The sequence below is a fragment of the Hoplias malabaricus genome, chromosome 6 (assembly GCF_029633855.1).
Source record: "Hoplias malabaricus isolate fHopMal1 chromosome 6, fHopMal1.hap1, whole genome shotgun sequence".
Lineage (NCBI taxonomy): Eukaryota > Metazoa > Chordata > Actinopteri > Characiformes > Erythrinidae > Hoplias > Hoplias malabaricus.
In genome coordinates this window covers 39,428,265-39,446,875 of record NC_089805.1, presented here as the reverse complement: position 1 = coordinate 39,446,875, position 18,611 = coordinate 39,428,265, and the positions used below count along the sequence as shown (strand labels likewise).

At 41.4% G+C, this 18,611-nt stretch overlaps 1 protein-coding gene across 2 annotated transcripts in view; it reads left to right on the top strand.

The window, feature by feature from the left end:
* Nucleotides 1-15,268, top strand: part of LOC136699162 (uncharacterized) — a 34,388-nt gene extending 19,120 nt beyond the window's left edge. Inside the window, exons 1-9 of one of the 2 annotated variants that reach the window (XM_066673638.1) lie at nt 95-492; nt 3,056-3,179; nt 3,276-3,420; nt 6,212-6,292; nt 6,844-6,949; nt 7,248-7,305; nt 7,713-7,767; nt 8,071-8,257; nt 11,024-15,268. In XM_066673638.1, coding sequence (XP_066529735.1) covers nt 199-492; nt 3,056-3,179; nt 3,276-3,420; nt 6,212-6,292; nt 6,844-6,949; nt 7,248-7,305; nt 7,713-7,767; nt 8,071-8,257; nt 11,024-12,460 — 2,487 coding nt within the window. In that variant the 5' untranslated portion in view covers nt 95-198 and the 3' untranslated portion in view covers nt 12,461-15,268. Of the gene's footprint in view, nt 1-94; nt 493-3,055; nt 3,180-3,275; nt 3,421-6,211; nt 6,293-6,843; nt 6,950-7,247; nt 7,306-7,712; nt 7,768-8,070; nt 8,258-11,023 lie in introns of those variants that run through there. The other variant, XM_066673639.1, reaches the window with a different exon arrangement.
* The last annotated feature ends 3,343 nt before the right edge of the window (nt 15,269-18,611 follow it).

The window sequence follows — 18,611 nt, the reverse complement described above, 5'->3', positions numbered from 1 at the left end:
CAATGTCAGGCGGGTTTAGACAGACAGGCTTTCTGACGTCGCACATCTAAGGAACCAATCCCGTCACTTCAGCTCAGGACGGAGGTTTTCGTATAATATTCCGTAGCATAGTGCTACGGAAACGAGTTGTGTCTGAGGAGAAACCAGATGTAGCGGTGTATTGGGTTCTGTGATCGGAGTTGAACTAGTTTTACAACAATGGCGGAGATGTGTTATGTTTTCGGCTGCAGAGTTGCAAAGGGAGAAACTGTGAGCCTTCATGTGTTACCAAAGGACCCGAAAACCCGAGAAAAATGGGTGCAGTTTATCTGGAGAAACCGGAGTATCCCAGCTAGGCTTCCAGACAAGACTCGGGTCTGCAGCAGCCATTTTCCAGAGCAATGTTTCGAAAACTTTATACAAAAGCAGATGGGTTTTGCTTCAAAACTCATACTGAAACCCGACGCTGTTCCGTCCATTCACCCTTTGGACACAGCGAGTACGAGCCAACTGGTAAGTTTATTTTCTACAGTGGTCTATCGGCAGACTGAGCAGCAGTCAGTGTGCTACACAAGGTTAGACAACGTTAGCCTGTCTAGTTACACGAGGATTTATTTCAGATGCGAACAGGACATTACATTCGTCTGGGGGATGGACTAACGATACTCAAGCAGAATTCACAAAACTCTGGGGTGGTTCGTGCATACAGCATCTGGTGACCAGGGTCGTCCTCATAAGCTACAGCGTTAGCCACATAAGGCTAACTTAGCTAATCCAGGTAAACAAGGCAGGCAGAGAAAACGCTCAAGTTAAACCTATGAATCTTCTGTGGTCAAAAACTAGGCAACGTTAACACTGGCCAGATAAACAAGCATGTGTACCAGCTCATTGCATATCACCTGGCATGGACATGAGGGTGTTTTGTTTAGTGTGTGTGTGTTAATCTTTTAAAGTCCTTTTTCAGTCATCTATTTAAGCCCCAAAACTAATGAGTTCTTCAAAATTATATATTTAGGGTTAGGTGGTGTCAAAGGAAAAATCATTTCATCATTAAAAAAAAATGCATTGATGTACATATTTCTACACTCTTGCTTTCATTAAGTATGCACAGATATTTGGACATGCAGTGAGTACATACCTGTATCTCTACCCACATTTTCAACACTCACCTACAGCTTGAAAACCCTGCCCCAGAAACTGAAAGTACTGAAGGCAGACACACTACTATACTTTACTCTTTGTACATTTTATCAGCTCTACTGACCATACAGGTGTACATTCGTTGCTCTGTTTACTTTATTTTTCAGTCATAACGTCTGCAAGACCACAGTAGCAGGTATGATTTGGGTGGAGGATCATTTTCAGAGCTGCAATGACACTGATGGGTTTGCAAACTCCAGCAGCACTGCTGTGCTTGATCCACTCGTACCAGCACAACACACTAACACACCACCAACACATCAGTGTCACTGCAGCGCTAAGAATGATCCACCGCCCAAATCATACCTGCTCTGTCTTGGTACTTTGGAGGCCTGACTATTGATAAACAAAGTGAAGTGTGGATAACAATCCATGCAGAGCAAGAGATGATCCGTGGTCGGTACCTGTAGAACAGTGAAGGTCAACTATATGATGAGCACAACTGATTAAATGGACAATGAGTGTAGGATATTAGTGTTTGCAATGATTACTGGACAGCGATTGTTATCATGCACCCTCACTTCAATATAATTAATAATTAATGAGAGACGTAGTTTTACATCATGGGCACTACATCATTGATCCATATTGTGTCCATTGATTTATCTACAGCAACACAAACTCTGAATGTATGCTACATAAAATATAACACGAAATAAAACTTATGTCGGTCTATTTGTTTCTTGACAACTCTTAATGTTCAGAATTAGGGTCGATCCCATTTCTCTCTTTTCCTAAGTGTAGATGGTCTTGGGTCTTGTTGGGGGGAAGAAAAAACACCTGTGTCAGTATTTTCTACTTTAAAGCCTATGATAACAGTTGTATTATCTACATTTATTGTAGTTTTAATATATTATGATGCTTTTCTTCAAAACAAGCATAAAATATCTGTAGTAAACTGATGTCTTTTTACGTAGCTAGTTAATTTCCGGTTCCACTGCTGAATAAAGAGCTGAATTAAGAGTTGCACAGCAGGTAGTGTCGCAGTCACACAGCTCCAGGGACCTGGAGGTTGTGGGTTCGAGTCCTGCTACGGGTGCTCCTGCTCCTGCGTGGGTTTCTGTGAGGAGTTTGTGTTCTCCCTGTGTCTGCGTGGGTTTCTTCCGGGTGCAAAAGTGTCTGTAGGTGTGTGTGTGTTGCCCTGTGAAGTACTTGCGCCCCCTCCAGGGTGTATTCCTGCCTTGCGCCCAATGATTCCAGGTAGGCTCTGGACCCACTGTGACCCTGAACTGAATAAGCGGATAATGAATGAATGGATGAATTACATAAGAGTTAAAAGTGGGCATGACGCCTTAAATGTATCTAAGGTCCAGCAGCACTCCTCTGAAATTAGTGCACACTGGTACACACAGCTCCCTTAAGAGCACCACTAGCAGCTTGGGAATGAAGCACTGCCCTTTTTTTATGTTCTGATGACGTATCAGGCTCCTCAAGGGTCATCTCATTTCGTAGGGGAAGATGTTAACCACTACATAGTGTAATTCTGTCCCAAGGATGATGTTTCACAAGGGGGCTTTCGGGTACATGTTCATTTTGTATTTGCACATAATAATGCACAGCAAATATATCAATTCATTATTTATTTCATTTGTCACGATTTGTATTTACAGAATACAGAACTTTGGAGTATAGAGCTTTTTTATTTCTGGAGTTTGATATTGTTTCTTTACATATTTACACCAGTTTTGTTATCCACTAGTTCTTTATTTAGAAGAGAATGTACTGTCTGTACTTTATTTGGTCGTCTTTGTTATCCTTAGTTTATTTTTTATGCTTATTCCTGTGCGCATGAATCATCTGCAGTCAAATTCAGTCTGTGTTTACACATACTTTGGACTTCAAGCTCATCTTGACTCTGATATATTTGTTCTTCTAGGGAGCTGCTGCTTTTTGGTCAAACAGAAGGAATGTGGGCTGTCAGTGTGATCCTCAGGAGAAGCCAAAGGTATCAGTGGCCACACAGCTGTCAGCGCTGACTTTGAGACGCAGACGGAGTAAAGGTGTGTCACCAGTATATTGTATTAACAATATGATAAGGTTTAGTCATAGAAATCCATTAAGTTTGTATTGATTGGATACAACGTGTAACATTACAGCTGTTCAAGTGAATCCTGTGAATTTGAAAAAGAGACAGGCTGACACATTGTTAGATGACATTGAAGACGTGGAGGAACCACAAGATCCCCATGACACTTCATACCACCGCAGCATCTCTGCCTTGAGCGACTCGTCCTTTGTAAGGTAATCTCTCACTGAAGATTCTTTATACACTTTTGTGCCCAGCGTCTATCCACTGCTCCTACCAAATAGGTGCCCTTCTCTGTAGTTACAGAGAACAGTCCAGCTGTTGCTCTGTATACCTTGTTAGCCCATTTTCCCACTTTATTAAATGCTATTCATAAATAAATATTAATTAGCAGTTTATATTATTATTACTTAATTCATTCATTCATTATCTGTAACCCTTATCCAGTTCAGGGTCGCGGGGGTCCAGAGCCTACCTGGAATCATTGGACGCAAGGGGGAAATACACCCTGGAGGGGGCGCCAGTCCTTCACAGGGCAACACAGACACACACACACACATTCACACCTACGGACACTTTTGAGTCGCCAATCCACCTACCAACGTGTGTTTTTGTACTGTGGGAGGAAACCGGAGCACCTGGAGGAAACCCACACAGACATAGGGAGAACACACCAACTCCTCACAGACAGTCACCCGGAGGAAACCCACGCAGACACAGGGAGAACACACCAACTCCTCACAGACAGTCACCCGGAGGAAACCCACGCAGACACAGGGAGAACACACCACACTCCTCACAGACAGTCACCCGGAGGAAACCCACGCAGACACAGGGAGAACACACCACACTCCTCACAGACAGTCACCCGGAGGAAACCCACGCAGACACAGGGAGAACACACCACACTCCTCACAGACAGTCACCCGGAGCGGGAATCGAACCCACAACCTCCAGGTCCCTTGAGCTGTGTGGCTGCGACACCTACCTGCTGCACCACCGTGCCGCCCTATTATTACTTAATAATTAATTAATATAAATATTATTTACCATTACCCTCAATTTACCATCACAGTGTAGGTATTAGTTTGGTCGCTGATAATTGTCAGCACTCCAGTGACACTGACGTGGTGGGGTTTTAGTGTAAGTTTCTCTAGTACGAGTGGTGCCCCTTATGTGTGTACAAAGCACTCGTGTATTTCATCCATTTTTTTCTAGTGCAACACGCACATCACCAGCACCACCACCACCGTCACAGCAGCTCTCAGAATAATCCATCCCCCAAATAATTTCTGCTCTGTGCTGGTCTTTTGGGGGTCAACCCTTAAAAAAGAGTGAATATAGACTAAAATTATGCAGAGCAACAGATGGACCACAGTCTGTAATGGTAAAACTGCAGAATGCAACTAATTAATCAGTGGAAGAAAAAATGAGGGTGTAGTAACAACATTTATTTTAATGTTCTTTCTAATGATTGTATGAATGTATGAATACACTTCACCAGACAATTTCCACGAATCCAGGAAACACATTCATTTAAATGCAATGTCAACGATTGTGGGGATCTGTTGTTCTCTCGTTTGTTTACATTCAGAAGCTCTGCATCTTTTAAGGTGGAATGGTAAGTGTGAGGGGGTGGGGACAGTGTTGTTTGTACATGCCGGATGGAGATCTTGTCTGTAAGTTTTTATTACCACAGAAACTCATATGTAACTTGAATTTTAGCCTGGGTTTACTTACTAAAATTTGCACCTGGTGAATCTTGGTAGGGTCCGGACCAACTCTACGGAAACCCTGAACCGCTTTATGGGGTTACAGAAAATGAATCAATAAATGAATATGTATGCATGCTAATCTTCAGTCAGCAAGGCATTACCACATTACATTTTTGCTTTGGGTAATGTGTAATTTTTAATATTTTCCTATGTATAACACATACATTAATATTTACAAGATAAAGATCATTCATATTAATTTTTGTTATTTATTTCTCTCTCTCACACACACACACACACACACACAGAGCTAGGGCGACACGGTGGTGCAGCAGGTAGTGTTGCAGTCACACAGCTCCAGGGACCTGGAGGTTGTGGGTTCGATTCCTGCGCCGGGTGACTGTGAGGAGTGTGGTGTGTTCTCCCTGTGTCTGTGTGGGTTTCCTCCAGGTGACTGTGAGGAGTGTGGTGTGTTCTCCCTGTGTCTGTGTGGGTTTCCTCCAGGTGACTGTGAGGAGTGTGGTGTGTTCTCCCTGTGTCTGTGTGGGTTTCCTCCGGGTGCTCCGGTTTCCTCCCACAGCCCAAAAACACACGTTGGTAGGTGGATTGGCGACTCAAAAGTGTCCGTAGGTGTGAGTGCGTCTGTGTTACCCCTGTGTATTCCTGCGCCCAATGGTGGCTCTGGACCCACCGTGACCCTGAACTGGATAATCGCTTACAGATAATGAATGAATGAACACACACAGCTTCTCAGTCACAAGCTGTGGATAAGTGCAGCTCCTTCATCTGGATAATGGATATTTGAGTGATTTATTCTGGATTCAGAACTAACCATCATCCAACATCAGTATCTGTCCTCACTGACACGTTTGAAGCTGCAGTCAAAAAGACAGTTGTTTCTTGTTCCAGGATAATCACATAAATATTATGCAGCTTTATTCGTTTTGTATTTTGCTGTTTCTCCACAGCTGCAAACAGTATCAGTTTGTGGTATTACAGGCCTTTTACTTCCTGAGGCCCCTAAATGGGTTTGATTTAGTGATATGATTTACATTTTCTGAGACCAGGAGAAATACTTAGTACCTGAAAATCTTTCTCCTGTTTTCATCTTGTAGCAGCAATTAAACCATACATTATTTTACATCAATGCACTAGCCATTAGCTAATATACATGTAGTGTGCCTAACTGTACTAATTATGTTTTCAGATCGGTAGTTTGTTTATGTAATGCTTAAAATGCTTACTGAATACTATCAGATTTCTTCTGACAATTCCTGTGTTGTTTTCATAGCTTATCAAGAGGAGGATCCGATACTGCCTCTAGAATGGAATGGGATTTATCAGATGAGATGTGTGACTCAGATTCTGATAGGTAACTACAGATTTGTTCTTGCTGTAAAATGCATTTGTATACTTTTTAAAATAACATTTAGACTGTGTCATGTACTGATAATTACAATAATCCCTGTATAATATTTACCCTGTCTATAACCCAATTTTAATCTAATATTTTACCAGACATTTCTGTCCTTATCCACAAGATGGCGCTGTTTCCTTTCTGTGAGATAGAAGTTTCTGTCAGAGCAGTTATTCAGAGGAACAGTGAGACTGAATTTCAGTCCACTTTCTCTTCCCTCTGTAGTGTTCAAGAGTATTTCAAGAACTTAATCAGTGTCTAATATGTCAGAGCGCTATTTAGACCCCAAACTTTTATTCTGTAAATTATACACTGGACACAGAAAATAATTAAGTAATTATTATTAATTCATTCTTATTTTTTAATTAATTTATTTCCATGATATATTACATATATTACTATGTATCTTATTGCTTTCTTTTTTATTATTCATATGTTTTCATGTTATATTACTATTTACCCAAAAACATTTGTATCTTAAGTATGTTTTTGTGCATAAAAAACAGAACTTGTAATTCTGATGTTTGGGAGGATAATGAAGGACACACTGGGGCAACTGGCTCGACTGTCAGGCAGAGAAATGGAAAGACAGCACCGGGGGAGATAGAGTTGGTGAGTGCTGTTGTATGTGGATTCTCTATAACAGTGACGTAGGAAGTAAGCACATAGGGCTGCTTCATCGTCATCATCGTGATGTGCTCTGTGGAATGTATATAACTTCAGAAGAGCAGTGACGGTGCTCCTGTGTGTGCTGCACTGCAGCCAGTTAACCCATTAAAGTTCAAGTTATGCAGTGTCAGTTTGTTACAGTATCGTGCAGAAATAATTTCACACAGTTGTCATCTTTTAGAAAGAACAATGAATGAAAAGTGCTTTTACTCTTTCTTATTCTACAATTTTAATCTCACAGGTGTTAACGAGAAGCATGATAAACAAGCCCTCAGCAGCTCCAAAGACCAGCAGAAAAGGTAGGTCACAGCACTGCCCACTTTAACGCTTTTAAAGCTTTATCTTCATAATTTCAAACAGTTGTGTGTGTGTGTGTCAGTATGATTATTATAATCATACACAAGTTAAGATGTAAAATACCCTTTGCCAATCCATTAGAGCTTCACATACGGCCCACCCCACTCTCTTTCTACCTGCAGCCACACAATTCCTGTTGAATCCTACACCTCAACACTAAGGTTACTGTGGCCGTCTATGAGCCGATCAACCCGATATATTTAATGTAAAATCACTGTATAATACTGAACCCACCATGTACATTATGCTTTAGAATCATTAACCTGTGTTGCCTTTGAGTTGAGAGGGTTGTGATATGGGTTTTTCACAGTTCTAAAGGTCTGGTTTATTCTGTGTTTCTTTCTCCCAGGTTTCGCAAGGAGTTCCTTTGCATCAGACAAAGACGAAAACTCTGACTTAACTGAGTATGTCATCAAATTTCATACACCATACACTCTTCAATCAGTCACATACTCCCGGCTAGTTTTTTTTTTTCCCTTCAGTAGTCAGTTCAAGTTAAGTTTCCATGCTTTTAGGTTAGAAGTGCTGATTCATATAATTTGTTCTTTGCGTATAAAATGGAGCAGAGGTGACTTCAAGAACAGAGTGTAACTTTGAAAAGCACAGTTTTTAATCCATAAAAAGAGGGAGTGAAAGGATAATTGGATGAATTCTAAGTAGAGCGCTTCAACACTGTTTAAATGTTGGTCAAATGTTTTGTGTTACAGAAGTAATTATGTGGATTTGAACAGAGAGGTTTTGGTACTGCTGATGTTCCGCTGTTTGGACTGCTCCAATGAGTGCCGTGTTCAGGGGAAGGGCAAAGGAGGAAATCTCACTATAAGACAGGAGTGTGTGACCTGCTCTAACTGCAGAGTGTGGACTTCTAAACCAGCTTCTACGATGAAGAACAAGGTATTCCAGGGGAAATATAAGATCAGTTTCTCTCGTTTTCTAGTTTCACCGAGTACACAATGCCTGTTTTTCATTTCCCATTATTTTATTTTATTTTATTTTTTTAAATAGACATCACACTGTGGCATGGGTTTGTTTTTAAGGTATGTTTACATTTGGCAGGATTTAATTGATTAAAATTAAACCCCGTCTATGATTTCAATCCAATACATTTTATAAAATTCAGAGAATATTTTGCACATTGGAAGAAAGTCCGATGTTTGTATGCAGCCCTGGCTCTGTAAATGGGAGACAAACAAAATGGTTCTGATAGAACCCCAAAACAGTACTTCAGCCAATCAGCAACAGGGGCCATTCCTGGTGGTGCATAAGACAGGGGAAGGGGAGGAGCAGGGGAGCTTTAAAGGCTCGTCCATACATTGTTCAAGGAGAAATGGCTGAGAAACTAAGACCTATGAACATTGAGGCTGTTGCTCTATTCCTGCTCCATAGGTGGGTAATATTGGCTTGTATTTGCTGTTTCACAGATGCTGCAAGTTACATTACCTGAGGTAGAGTGAAATTCAGGTGACCCTGGCTAACTCTGCATAAGGGCTGCAAAATCAAACAGCTTAAGTTGCAAAAGAGCTTCTTTGGTTATGCAAACAGTAAATAAAATCAGTCTTTCACCTTTAAACATGTCAAAGATGTCTGAAGGATGAGTTTGTTTTATTGTGAGAAAAGTCATTGCTCAGAATCATAGACAGTGTCATTAATTCCAGGCTTAACTGATTTGTAAGTCTACTAAGCCTTGTCTGACTGTGTCCTATCATGTCATGCCAGTACTGCTCCTAGCAAAAAATCACAGAATCAACACACTTGGTGGATTTGCACTGAGCATTTTTCACTGAGCATCAAAACTGTTTTAATAGCTAAATTATCTGCCATGTGAAACGCATCTCAAATAATGAAATAAATATATTTGAATTAAAGGCAATGTTGACTATTCTGGGGAACACCCGTTCCCTCTGGTTTGTTTACTGTCAGGTGCTCTGCGTCTTTTAAGGTGGAACAGTAAGTTTGGGGGGGGAACAACTGTTTGCTCCTGACTGAAGTTTAACTTATCCATACATGTTTTATTCACTGTTTGAATTACAACAGAATATCGAGTTGTTCAAGGTTTGTAGCACTTACTTTCATGCAGTTAGCACTCTCCTAAATAAGGAATTGAGTCAGTTCCACCTTAATTAATCTAAAACAACAAAAATATGTCAGTATTATCTACCTATGGAGCAGGAATAGAGTAACCCCCTCATCTCAGTTCATGCTTTTTAACGGTTGGAGGAAATAGTGATTAAGTCACTGGATCATTCCCATCCATTCATCCATCCATTATCTGTAACCCTTATCCAACTCAGGGTCACGGTGGGTCCAGAGCCTACCTGGAATCATTGGACGCTAGGCGGGATCACACCCTGGAGGAGGCGCCAGTCCTTCACAGGGCAACACACACTCACACATTCACTCACACACTCACACCTTCGGTCACTTTTGAGTCGCCAGTCCACCTCCCAACGTGTGTTTTTGGACTGTGGGAGGAAAACGGAGCACCCGGAGGAAACCCACACAGACACAGGGAGAACACACCACACTCCTCACAGACTCACCCCCCGCCCTACATTTTAAAAGAATGTATCTCTTATTACAGCTTACATCAAATTAACACAGTGATTGTGGCTGGTACGTTAAGATCAGCAGCATTGAGGCATGATCACAATCTTCCAGATTGGAGAAATGAGGACCCTGAATGTTCCTTCTGTCCCTGGTATAAACATAATTCACCCTCGTCAGTGTGGAGTCAAACCTTGGGAGAAGGTTCCTCAGATTTTCATGGTTAAAAATTGCCTGCAAGAGCAATGAAACTCTCAGGGAGGTTGTTCTGAAGCGAGCTGACTGCGTCATAGCAGTCCTGATGCACACAGTAACTGTGCTCAGTGCAGTGTAGACATGATGTTAACAGCCAACAGTTATCAGGATAAAGAGTGGGGACGGCCCTTTATTGTTCCACGGGAGAATTCATACATCAACTTTTGTTCATTTAGACACACAAGCCTTGATGCACTTTTTATGTATGTATTTATTTATTTATTAGTTTTTAATGAGCACTGTTTCTATCCCCTCTGAAGCATGTTAGCGATACTATATGTACTGACCACAAATGTGCATTACAATTAAAAATGCAGTATTCCTTCATCTCCTGATTTGCAGATGTTTTGAGCCTGAGAAAGACCACTTTGTTGTTTAGTGGCCAAACAATGGCTAAAACTAGCTAGACTTTAGCTGTTACCAGTGGTGGTTCTTCTAGCAGATGAGCTGTTCCAGAGATGCACTCTGGCTTGTTGCTCTGGACACTGCACTCTGCTGTGTTTTCATCCTGTTTCCAGCAGTGCATCACAGCTGTGCTCAGTTTTGTCATTGTAAAATATATGTTTGTGTTCGTCCAGTGACAGACTGGATTGGGAGAGACACTAAATAAAAGCATATTGCAGTGACTGAAAGAAGCTGCAGTGTTTACTCACATGTGACCATGGCAGACTCTGTAGTCTTGTCTGTGTTGTTGGCCATTGGGGCTTGGCACCAGAGATGTAGTGGTACACGCTTTCTATTCCAACTCGTTTGCACACACACATATCGGCATGGAAACAGGGCCTGTTCTGATATTCAGTTATCAAGCAGGCCAATTATCTATCGGCCCCTACATAATGTTTTTTTTTTTCTCCTCCCCAGGTGAGAAGAGAGAGGTCTTCTGACAACTTGAACTCAGATCAGGAGTGTCGTCCTCATCTAGACAGAAATCCTGTGCGGGAGGAAGCGGATGCTAAGCATAACAATAGATGTATTGTAGTGAAACAAGAAGTTGAAGATGACTATGAGAAAGAGACAGAGGGTCTCATAATAGAGACATATGAGGATAATGATCCAGTTCCTTCAATCAAAAAGGAGAATGTTGTAGAGGATGATGGGTTTAATGCTGCAGGTGTAACGACAAAGGACGAGTCCTCTAAAACATCTCAGACCTCACTGACTGGTCCGAAAGAGGAGTTTAACGATGGAGACAGTAGAGATGAGTTTTCTGTTGAAGAGAGGCACCAAGACGATTCAGAAGATGATTCAGAAGCAAGCTTGTGGAGCTTATATGAGCCTACAGACAGCTTGGAGGAAGAACTTTCTGAGACGGAGTTGACCAGTGAGTCACAGAAAATTTGTCAAAACACTATTAAACCAATAATCTGGTGTGTAGACTGTGGCGCTGTTGAAAATACTCTCTGCAGTGTTCAGAAGCACCAGCAGATCTATGGCTGTGCAGACTGTGGTACGGGGGATAGCGCTGAGAATTTCAATTTTAAAGACTTCTCTGTTCATTTCAGCGATGTACAAAGTTTTCATAGGCATGCTGTGGATGTGCACGGAGCCACAGAAAACGTTTCCGAACTTATGATCTGCCAGGACTGCCATAAGACATTCACAGTGCAAACTGACAAAACGGGCAATGTGTACAATCACAAGATCAAACCATTTTCCTGCAACTCGTGTCGCAAAAGCTATCTTAAGAAGATGCGCAGAAGAAACACTCACATTTGCAAGTATTGCATGTCCGTGTTTAACACAAAGATGTCCAAACTTGAACACGAGCAGACTCACAGCAAAGACCAGCTGCCCTATGTCTGCTCAAAATGTCCTGAGAAGTTTAATGACTATGTAACACGTAATCAGCACTTGAAGAGCCACAGAGGCCAAAAGAAGCACATCTCCAACATTCAAAATTACGAGAGACACGTCGGCATCCACCAAGGAGGAAATCTCTACCTGAAATCTCACATTTGTGAGATGTGTGGAGAGATTTTCAATCACAACACAAGTCTGAGGAGCCACCTGCTGCACCAACACGGCATCGATTCCACTCTCGTGTCAGTGGAAGAGAAGCAACTTAAAGGTGGCCCCTCTAATACAGCGAGTAATCCTAAGTTTAGAAAGCGAAGGAGGAAGAACTCTGAGAACAGTGCTGCAGTTGAGGAGCCAGAGATGGAAGAGTTTGATCCAGACTATTGGGAAGAGAGCCAAGACTCAGATTATTCAGAAGAGGAAGAGGAGGAGCGCAGCAAGTACAAAGCTAGAAGAAGAAAGCGAGAGAAGAGACAGAATTACACTAATGATAACCAGTGATTTGAGGCTGGTTAGGAATGTGATATTATAGGGCGAAAAATCTAATTGGAATTCTACTAATTATTTTCGTTACTTGTTGGGATGTAAACATCTCTGTACTTCTCTATAGTGGTGATGATTTTGACGGTAACCAGGCGTCACGCTGTCTACCACACAAACATGTCTGTTTTATTTATTTCCCAAAACCACCAGTAATCCTACACATTCTGTTCTGTGTGATGATCAATAGTAAAGTGGTGGTAAACATGATAAATATTATTTTGCTTTAACACACCCGGCTTGTATATTGGTACGGTAAATAATATTTAACCAATACATATTTGGAAAATGTTCTCGAAATCTCTAGGCTAAGGCAGCGTATTCTAAGCTATTTTCTGCAGTGATGCATCGAAATTAATTCTTGGCGGAAACAAAACTTAAATTCAGGGGACAATTCCATCAAACACCTGACAATAAACAAGCGTAAAATACTAGCACTTAAGCTTCCTCATAGAATTGTCTTTTCTATCTTAAATTGTGCAGTAGTTAGATTCTGTCACCCTTTCTTCTTATTCAGATTTCCCAGTCCGCCTTATATTTTGCAGCAGTTTCATTCTCGCAGTGAGGTGTGACAATATAACTGCTGCTTTATTTAAGGTACGATGGAAAATTCTAATAAAAAGGTGACAAATATAAAACCAGCTTTGTCTTTTTTCTCTTTTTTTTAAGTGTAATTTGTTTTGGAGATTTTTTTCTTCTGTATAACCTACATAATCAATATTAAGACCAATCTGCCATAACTTATAAAATGAAGTCCTGATTTTGAAATCATTGCTCATTTTATCAGCTCTATTTACCATAACAACTTTTTAGCTCTGATGCTAGCTCTGTTTGTTGCTCTGCGAACTTTGGCAGCCCCCTTTCACCCTCTTTAGTGGCCACCACAAAGCAGTTATACTTTGGGTGGTAGATCATTCTCAGTGCTGCTCTCAGTTCTTGTGCTAGTGCAAGTGGATCAGACACAGCACTGCAGCTGGAGTTTTCAAAAATACTTTCCACTCACTGTCCATGCTCTTAGAACCCATTCACACCTGGCATTTACATGTATCTCGGGTATTCCAATCACTAGTGACGGCCAGAACACAGCTGTTCATACCTGGCATTTAAATGTGTCTCTTGTGACCGGTTGTGATCGGATTTATCACATCATTCCTGCTGGAGGGTGGGTGGGGTTCAGCAGAAATCTCCAAAACCACTTGAATAACTTCACAAACCTTTGTCCTAAAACAATAATAAATACACCCCAACAATCCATTAACTGTATAATGTTCGAATACAGCTTGAACAATAATCAGTTTATAGATCACTGTGAGAGAAACACAAGTAACTAAAGGCATGTCTCACTCGCACTCTCAAGCACCACACTGTACATGGTTTGAAACTTGAAAATAGCATGGTCATATGCATATCTGACCACCTCTGAATGTGAACAGAGTGAACAGATCACAATGCTTCAAGACACATTGCACTGTATTCGCACCTGTACTTTGTTCTGAACACTTCTGATCAGACCACCCAGGACGCATGTTAATGCCAGGTGGGAACGGGGTCTTAATCACACTTAGACTTAGACTGCTGGTCTACCCTGTAGATAGAAAGTCAGAGACACAGTTGCTCATCTGCGGTTGCATATTTTGTTAGTCATTGTCTAGGCCTTTATAAGTGGACACAGGACACTTGGATTTTTTTTTTGGTGGGTGGACTATTCTCAGTCCAGCAATAACACTGAGATTTTTTTAAAACTTAGCAGCACTGTTGTTTGGTCCACATGCACCAGCAAAACACACAATAACACACCACCACTCTGCTCTGTAGTGTCAGCGGAACTGATGAAGTGAACTGTGAGTGTAGAAGCAAAGGGGTAACTTTTAAAGTTTTGGCAGATCAGTGTTAATGTCTTGTCCAGCTGAAATGTAACCAAGAGTTGACATTATAACCGTACAATATCTTGTTACTCCTGTACCCTCTTTAATACTTCAGTCTTGCCGAAGTCTTCCTGGAATTACACTCTTCAAACACTAAAAGCAGCGAGAGAAATATTCATACGCACATTAGTCGTTTTCATTTCATTATTTAACTGTCAAAATGAACTGTATAATATGAAGATGGCGTCAGCCAAAGTGCACTCTTTGAGGGGAAACCTGTTTAAAAATCTGGACTCTGGGCTGGAGAATGTATGTGTTTTCTGATTTAAACAGTTCCTCTGATGCCCATTAAACTCTTTCAAGATCATGGAGGAATCTGGGAGGAGCCCTGTGCTGGCTGATTCTTATACTGTATGTAAAAATCTTAATAATGAATGCAATTAAACCAGAGTGAAGATTGGAAGGATTTTCACAAAATGGAGGGATGTATTACCCTTATAAGAGGATGAAACTGAATGCTCAACACGTGACGTTCCTCCAGAACAGGTATGTAATCACAGTCTGTATAAAGCATTGAACTGTTTGAATGGTCATCTTTACCTTACTTTATCTATCATTTAACCAGGTGAAGTAGGGTTTTGGATGAATTGCTTTCATAGAACTAAATGAAGCTTTCCTTCACTTCTGCCTGTTAGTTTAGACAGACTGTCAAATAGTTTGACATACACACGTCTCTTATAAAAGTCATTACAAGATATTCTGTTCTCTCTCTCTCTCTCTCTCTTTTTTTTTTTCCTGTCTCTGGACTCTTGGTTCCATGCTGAGTGCTAAAACTAATCAGCAAAGCAGATCTATTTATATTTTGCTGTGGGTAATGAGTATTTTTGAAGTCTTTTTTTACTATTCCAACTCATCTGTGTATAATACTTGAAATAAACTAAAACTGCAACAAGATTCATTCTAATTTATTACTGGTTTGTGTTCGGTTCACTCTGAGATGAAGATGGTGTTTGAGATAAAGTATTGTATAGAGTGCTGTTTCTCTAAAGGGTTTGAAGCGCTGATTATCTGCGTGTGTGCGTCCTGCCACTTATGCACTTTGGGTTTTGAAACAGTATTTTCAGATTAAAAGTTTTAGCAAACAGACTTCGTTGTTTGAAAGTGAAGTTATGCTCAGAATAAAATTAAACACTGCTGGCCACTGTACAGTCTTGAGAGAGGCTTTGTGGCCATTGGGAGGCAGCTGGACGGGAGGAATTACTGTTCTGATGTGATTGTAGTTCACCTTTTTTAGCCACTAGGTTTAATATATTGAAACTAGTTTAAAAAAAAAAACGATTATCACCTGCGAACCCTGCAGCAAACAAGTGGCCTTTCCCATGGACCAGTCGTGTGTGTGTGTGTGTGTGTGTGTTGGACCAGAAAAGAGATCCAGGCTTTCATTAGGCGTTTAGGACTGCAGCACAGTGGTTGAAATCTTTCCTACAGCAGTGGACAGTTTTCAGGTGTTTCTTAATTTGAAGGACCATCGGCCCTGATCTTGTGTAGTTCTGCGGTTCAAAATAATGTGAGATCAGCCCAGAGCTATTTTTAATTGCCAGAGTTTTATGACACGACCTGAGCAGTTCAGGTGACTGGAAAACTTTCTTAAATCTTTTGTATTCTGTACAAAGCCCAGTATGGGACAAAGATCTATTTACTTATAATTGGTATTGACTCATCTCCCATGCTTGATCACAAGTCACTCAGATCATATTATAAAGTCTAAAAAATCTAGCCTGTGATGCGCTGAGGGCTGAACTACAAAACCCCTGAATCTAAAAGATTTTTATTTATTTATTTATTTATTTTGACATTCTAATAGTCGAATGCAGGCTCACTTATTCCAATAGCCAATTCTGTTAAATATGGAATATGAACATCCAGAATATCCCTAATTCAGCAGGCACAAAGACATCTCTATGATCTAGAATTGTTTCTTAGATGATAGAGACATTTCACTCACAGTTAGTTTTGCTAACTTGTTATCGTTGGCCGAGCTGTATGGGTGGCATGGTGGTGCAGCAGGTAGTGTCACTGTCACACAGCTCCATTGACCTGGAGTTTTGGTGTGTTCTCCCTGTGTCTGCGTGGGTTTCCTCCGGGTGGCTGTCTGTGAGGAGTGTGGTGTGTTCTCCCTGTGTCCGTGTGGGTTTCCTCCGGGTGACCGTCTGTGAGGAGTGTGGTGTGTTCTCCCTGTGTCCGTGTGGGTTTCCTCCGGGTGACTGTCTGTGAGGAGTGTGGTGTGTTCTCTCTGTGTCTGTGTGGGTTTCCTCCGGGTGACTGTCTGTGAGGAGTGTGGTGTGTTCTCTCTGTGTCTGTGTGGGTTTCCTCCGGGTGACTGTCTGTGAGGAGTGTGGTGTGTTCTCCCTGTGTCTCCAGGGTGTGCTTTTGCCTTGCACTCAGTGATTCCATGTGAGTTCCAGACCCACCGTGACCCTGAATGAATTACAGACTGCAAAATGAAAGAAGGTGTTACTGTACGAGTGCCATATATAGATGTGCAGTGTCATGGGTTTATTTGGGTATCAGTTGATGATCTAGTTGTTTTAGTATTTACATTTCTTATATTTTTTTGTTCATGAACATTGATAAATATGTTTTAAAAATATTAGATATTGTCATGGGACCATATTTTACATAGCAGTTCATCCCTGGTTCAATGGCATTCCATTTTAATGTAATGGAAGACTACTTTGAGACACATCATGGGTATTTTTCTAGACTTTAAACTGGAACGTGGCTGTAGGATGCCAGTACGAATGATTACAGCAGATAAAGCTCTGATGTTAAGTTTAATGACTTAAACCAGTGACGGGGTGTTCTGGAGAATATGTTTGATCTCAGCCTTGTTTTTCAAAGTATCACCACTAACACAGTGTGTCTCTGCAGCTGTTTTCCAGCTTCATTGCTGTCCCATTGTAGTCCTGATCATATGGAAAATAATTATGAAACAAACATCAGAAAACTCTGTAGAGGACGTGCCAGAAACCCTAATTCAATTATACTCCATATGCTAATGTGCGGCAGTGTAGGAGCTGGCGAATGGGAAGTGACTGGCTGTCACGCAGGAAGCCTGTGTGTGAGGATCCCCTGAGCACACAGCTTTGTGTAGCTCTAATAAAGAGAGTGTTAGATAGCAGAAGAGGGAGGAATAGACATGGAGAGGAGGTGTGTGAGCACAGAGGAAGCGATATGTCTTTATTAATAAAATATAAAATTAAACCCGCACGCTCTCACTCCTCTCGTCTCTTTATCTGCCTCTGTTGGTGTGGAGCCAGCAAGGTGGCAGGAGAGATAGCTGGGAGAGGCAGTGAGTGCAGACTGAGAGAAAGAAAGCTGGAAAAAGGGTTCAGATGCCTGTGGTATCACAAACGGTTGATGTGCGGTTAGGTGCTCAATGTGCCAATGGAAACCTGCGACCGGCAGATGTGACTGACTCCACATGAGGTGTCACTTGTGACAGACACTCTTTGATTCCCCCATGAGGAGCTTTAGCCTGGACTCTGGGACTGGCACTGAAGTTTTCCAATTTCATTTCTTTCTAAACTTCTAGAATGGATTATATTCAGTGTGACATTTTCAGTGTGTGTGTGTGTGTGTGTGTGTGTGTCAAAGAATGCTATGTACATTTATGCTGCTACTATGCAATATGTTATTAATAAGGACTCGTGTTTAGAATATTCCATTGCCTCTGGATTTTTGTCTTTTAATTTATGGTGCCACAGGGGGGGGGGGGTTTAGACCATTCTATATGAATTTTGGCATTGAGTGTAGGTGACCAAGCCTTATGTGAGTCTGCTCCAGAGTCATGTCTACTAGCAGTGCTTGTGGGATTACAAAACCCATATACAATTTAAAATCACTCTCAGAAACGTGTGCTGAATTTTAAGTGTATTTTTTAAAGTATCGTACAGCATAATGAGATTTTGAAAGTTATATATATGAAGTATATATCCAGGGTTGCGGTGGGTCCTGGCGCAAGGCAGGAACACACCCTGGAGGGGGCACTAGTCCTTCACAGGGTGAAACACACACATTCACACCTATGGACACCTTTGAGTCACTAATCCAACGTGTGTTTTTGAAACCAGAGCACCTGGAGGAAACCTACACAGACACGGGGAGAACACACCAAACTCCTCCCTGGAGCTGTGTAACTGCGACACTACCTGCTGTGCCACCATGCTGCACTAGACAGGTTGATT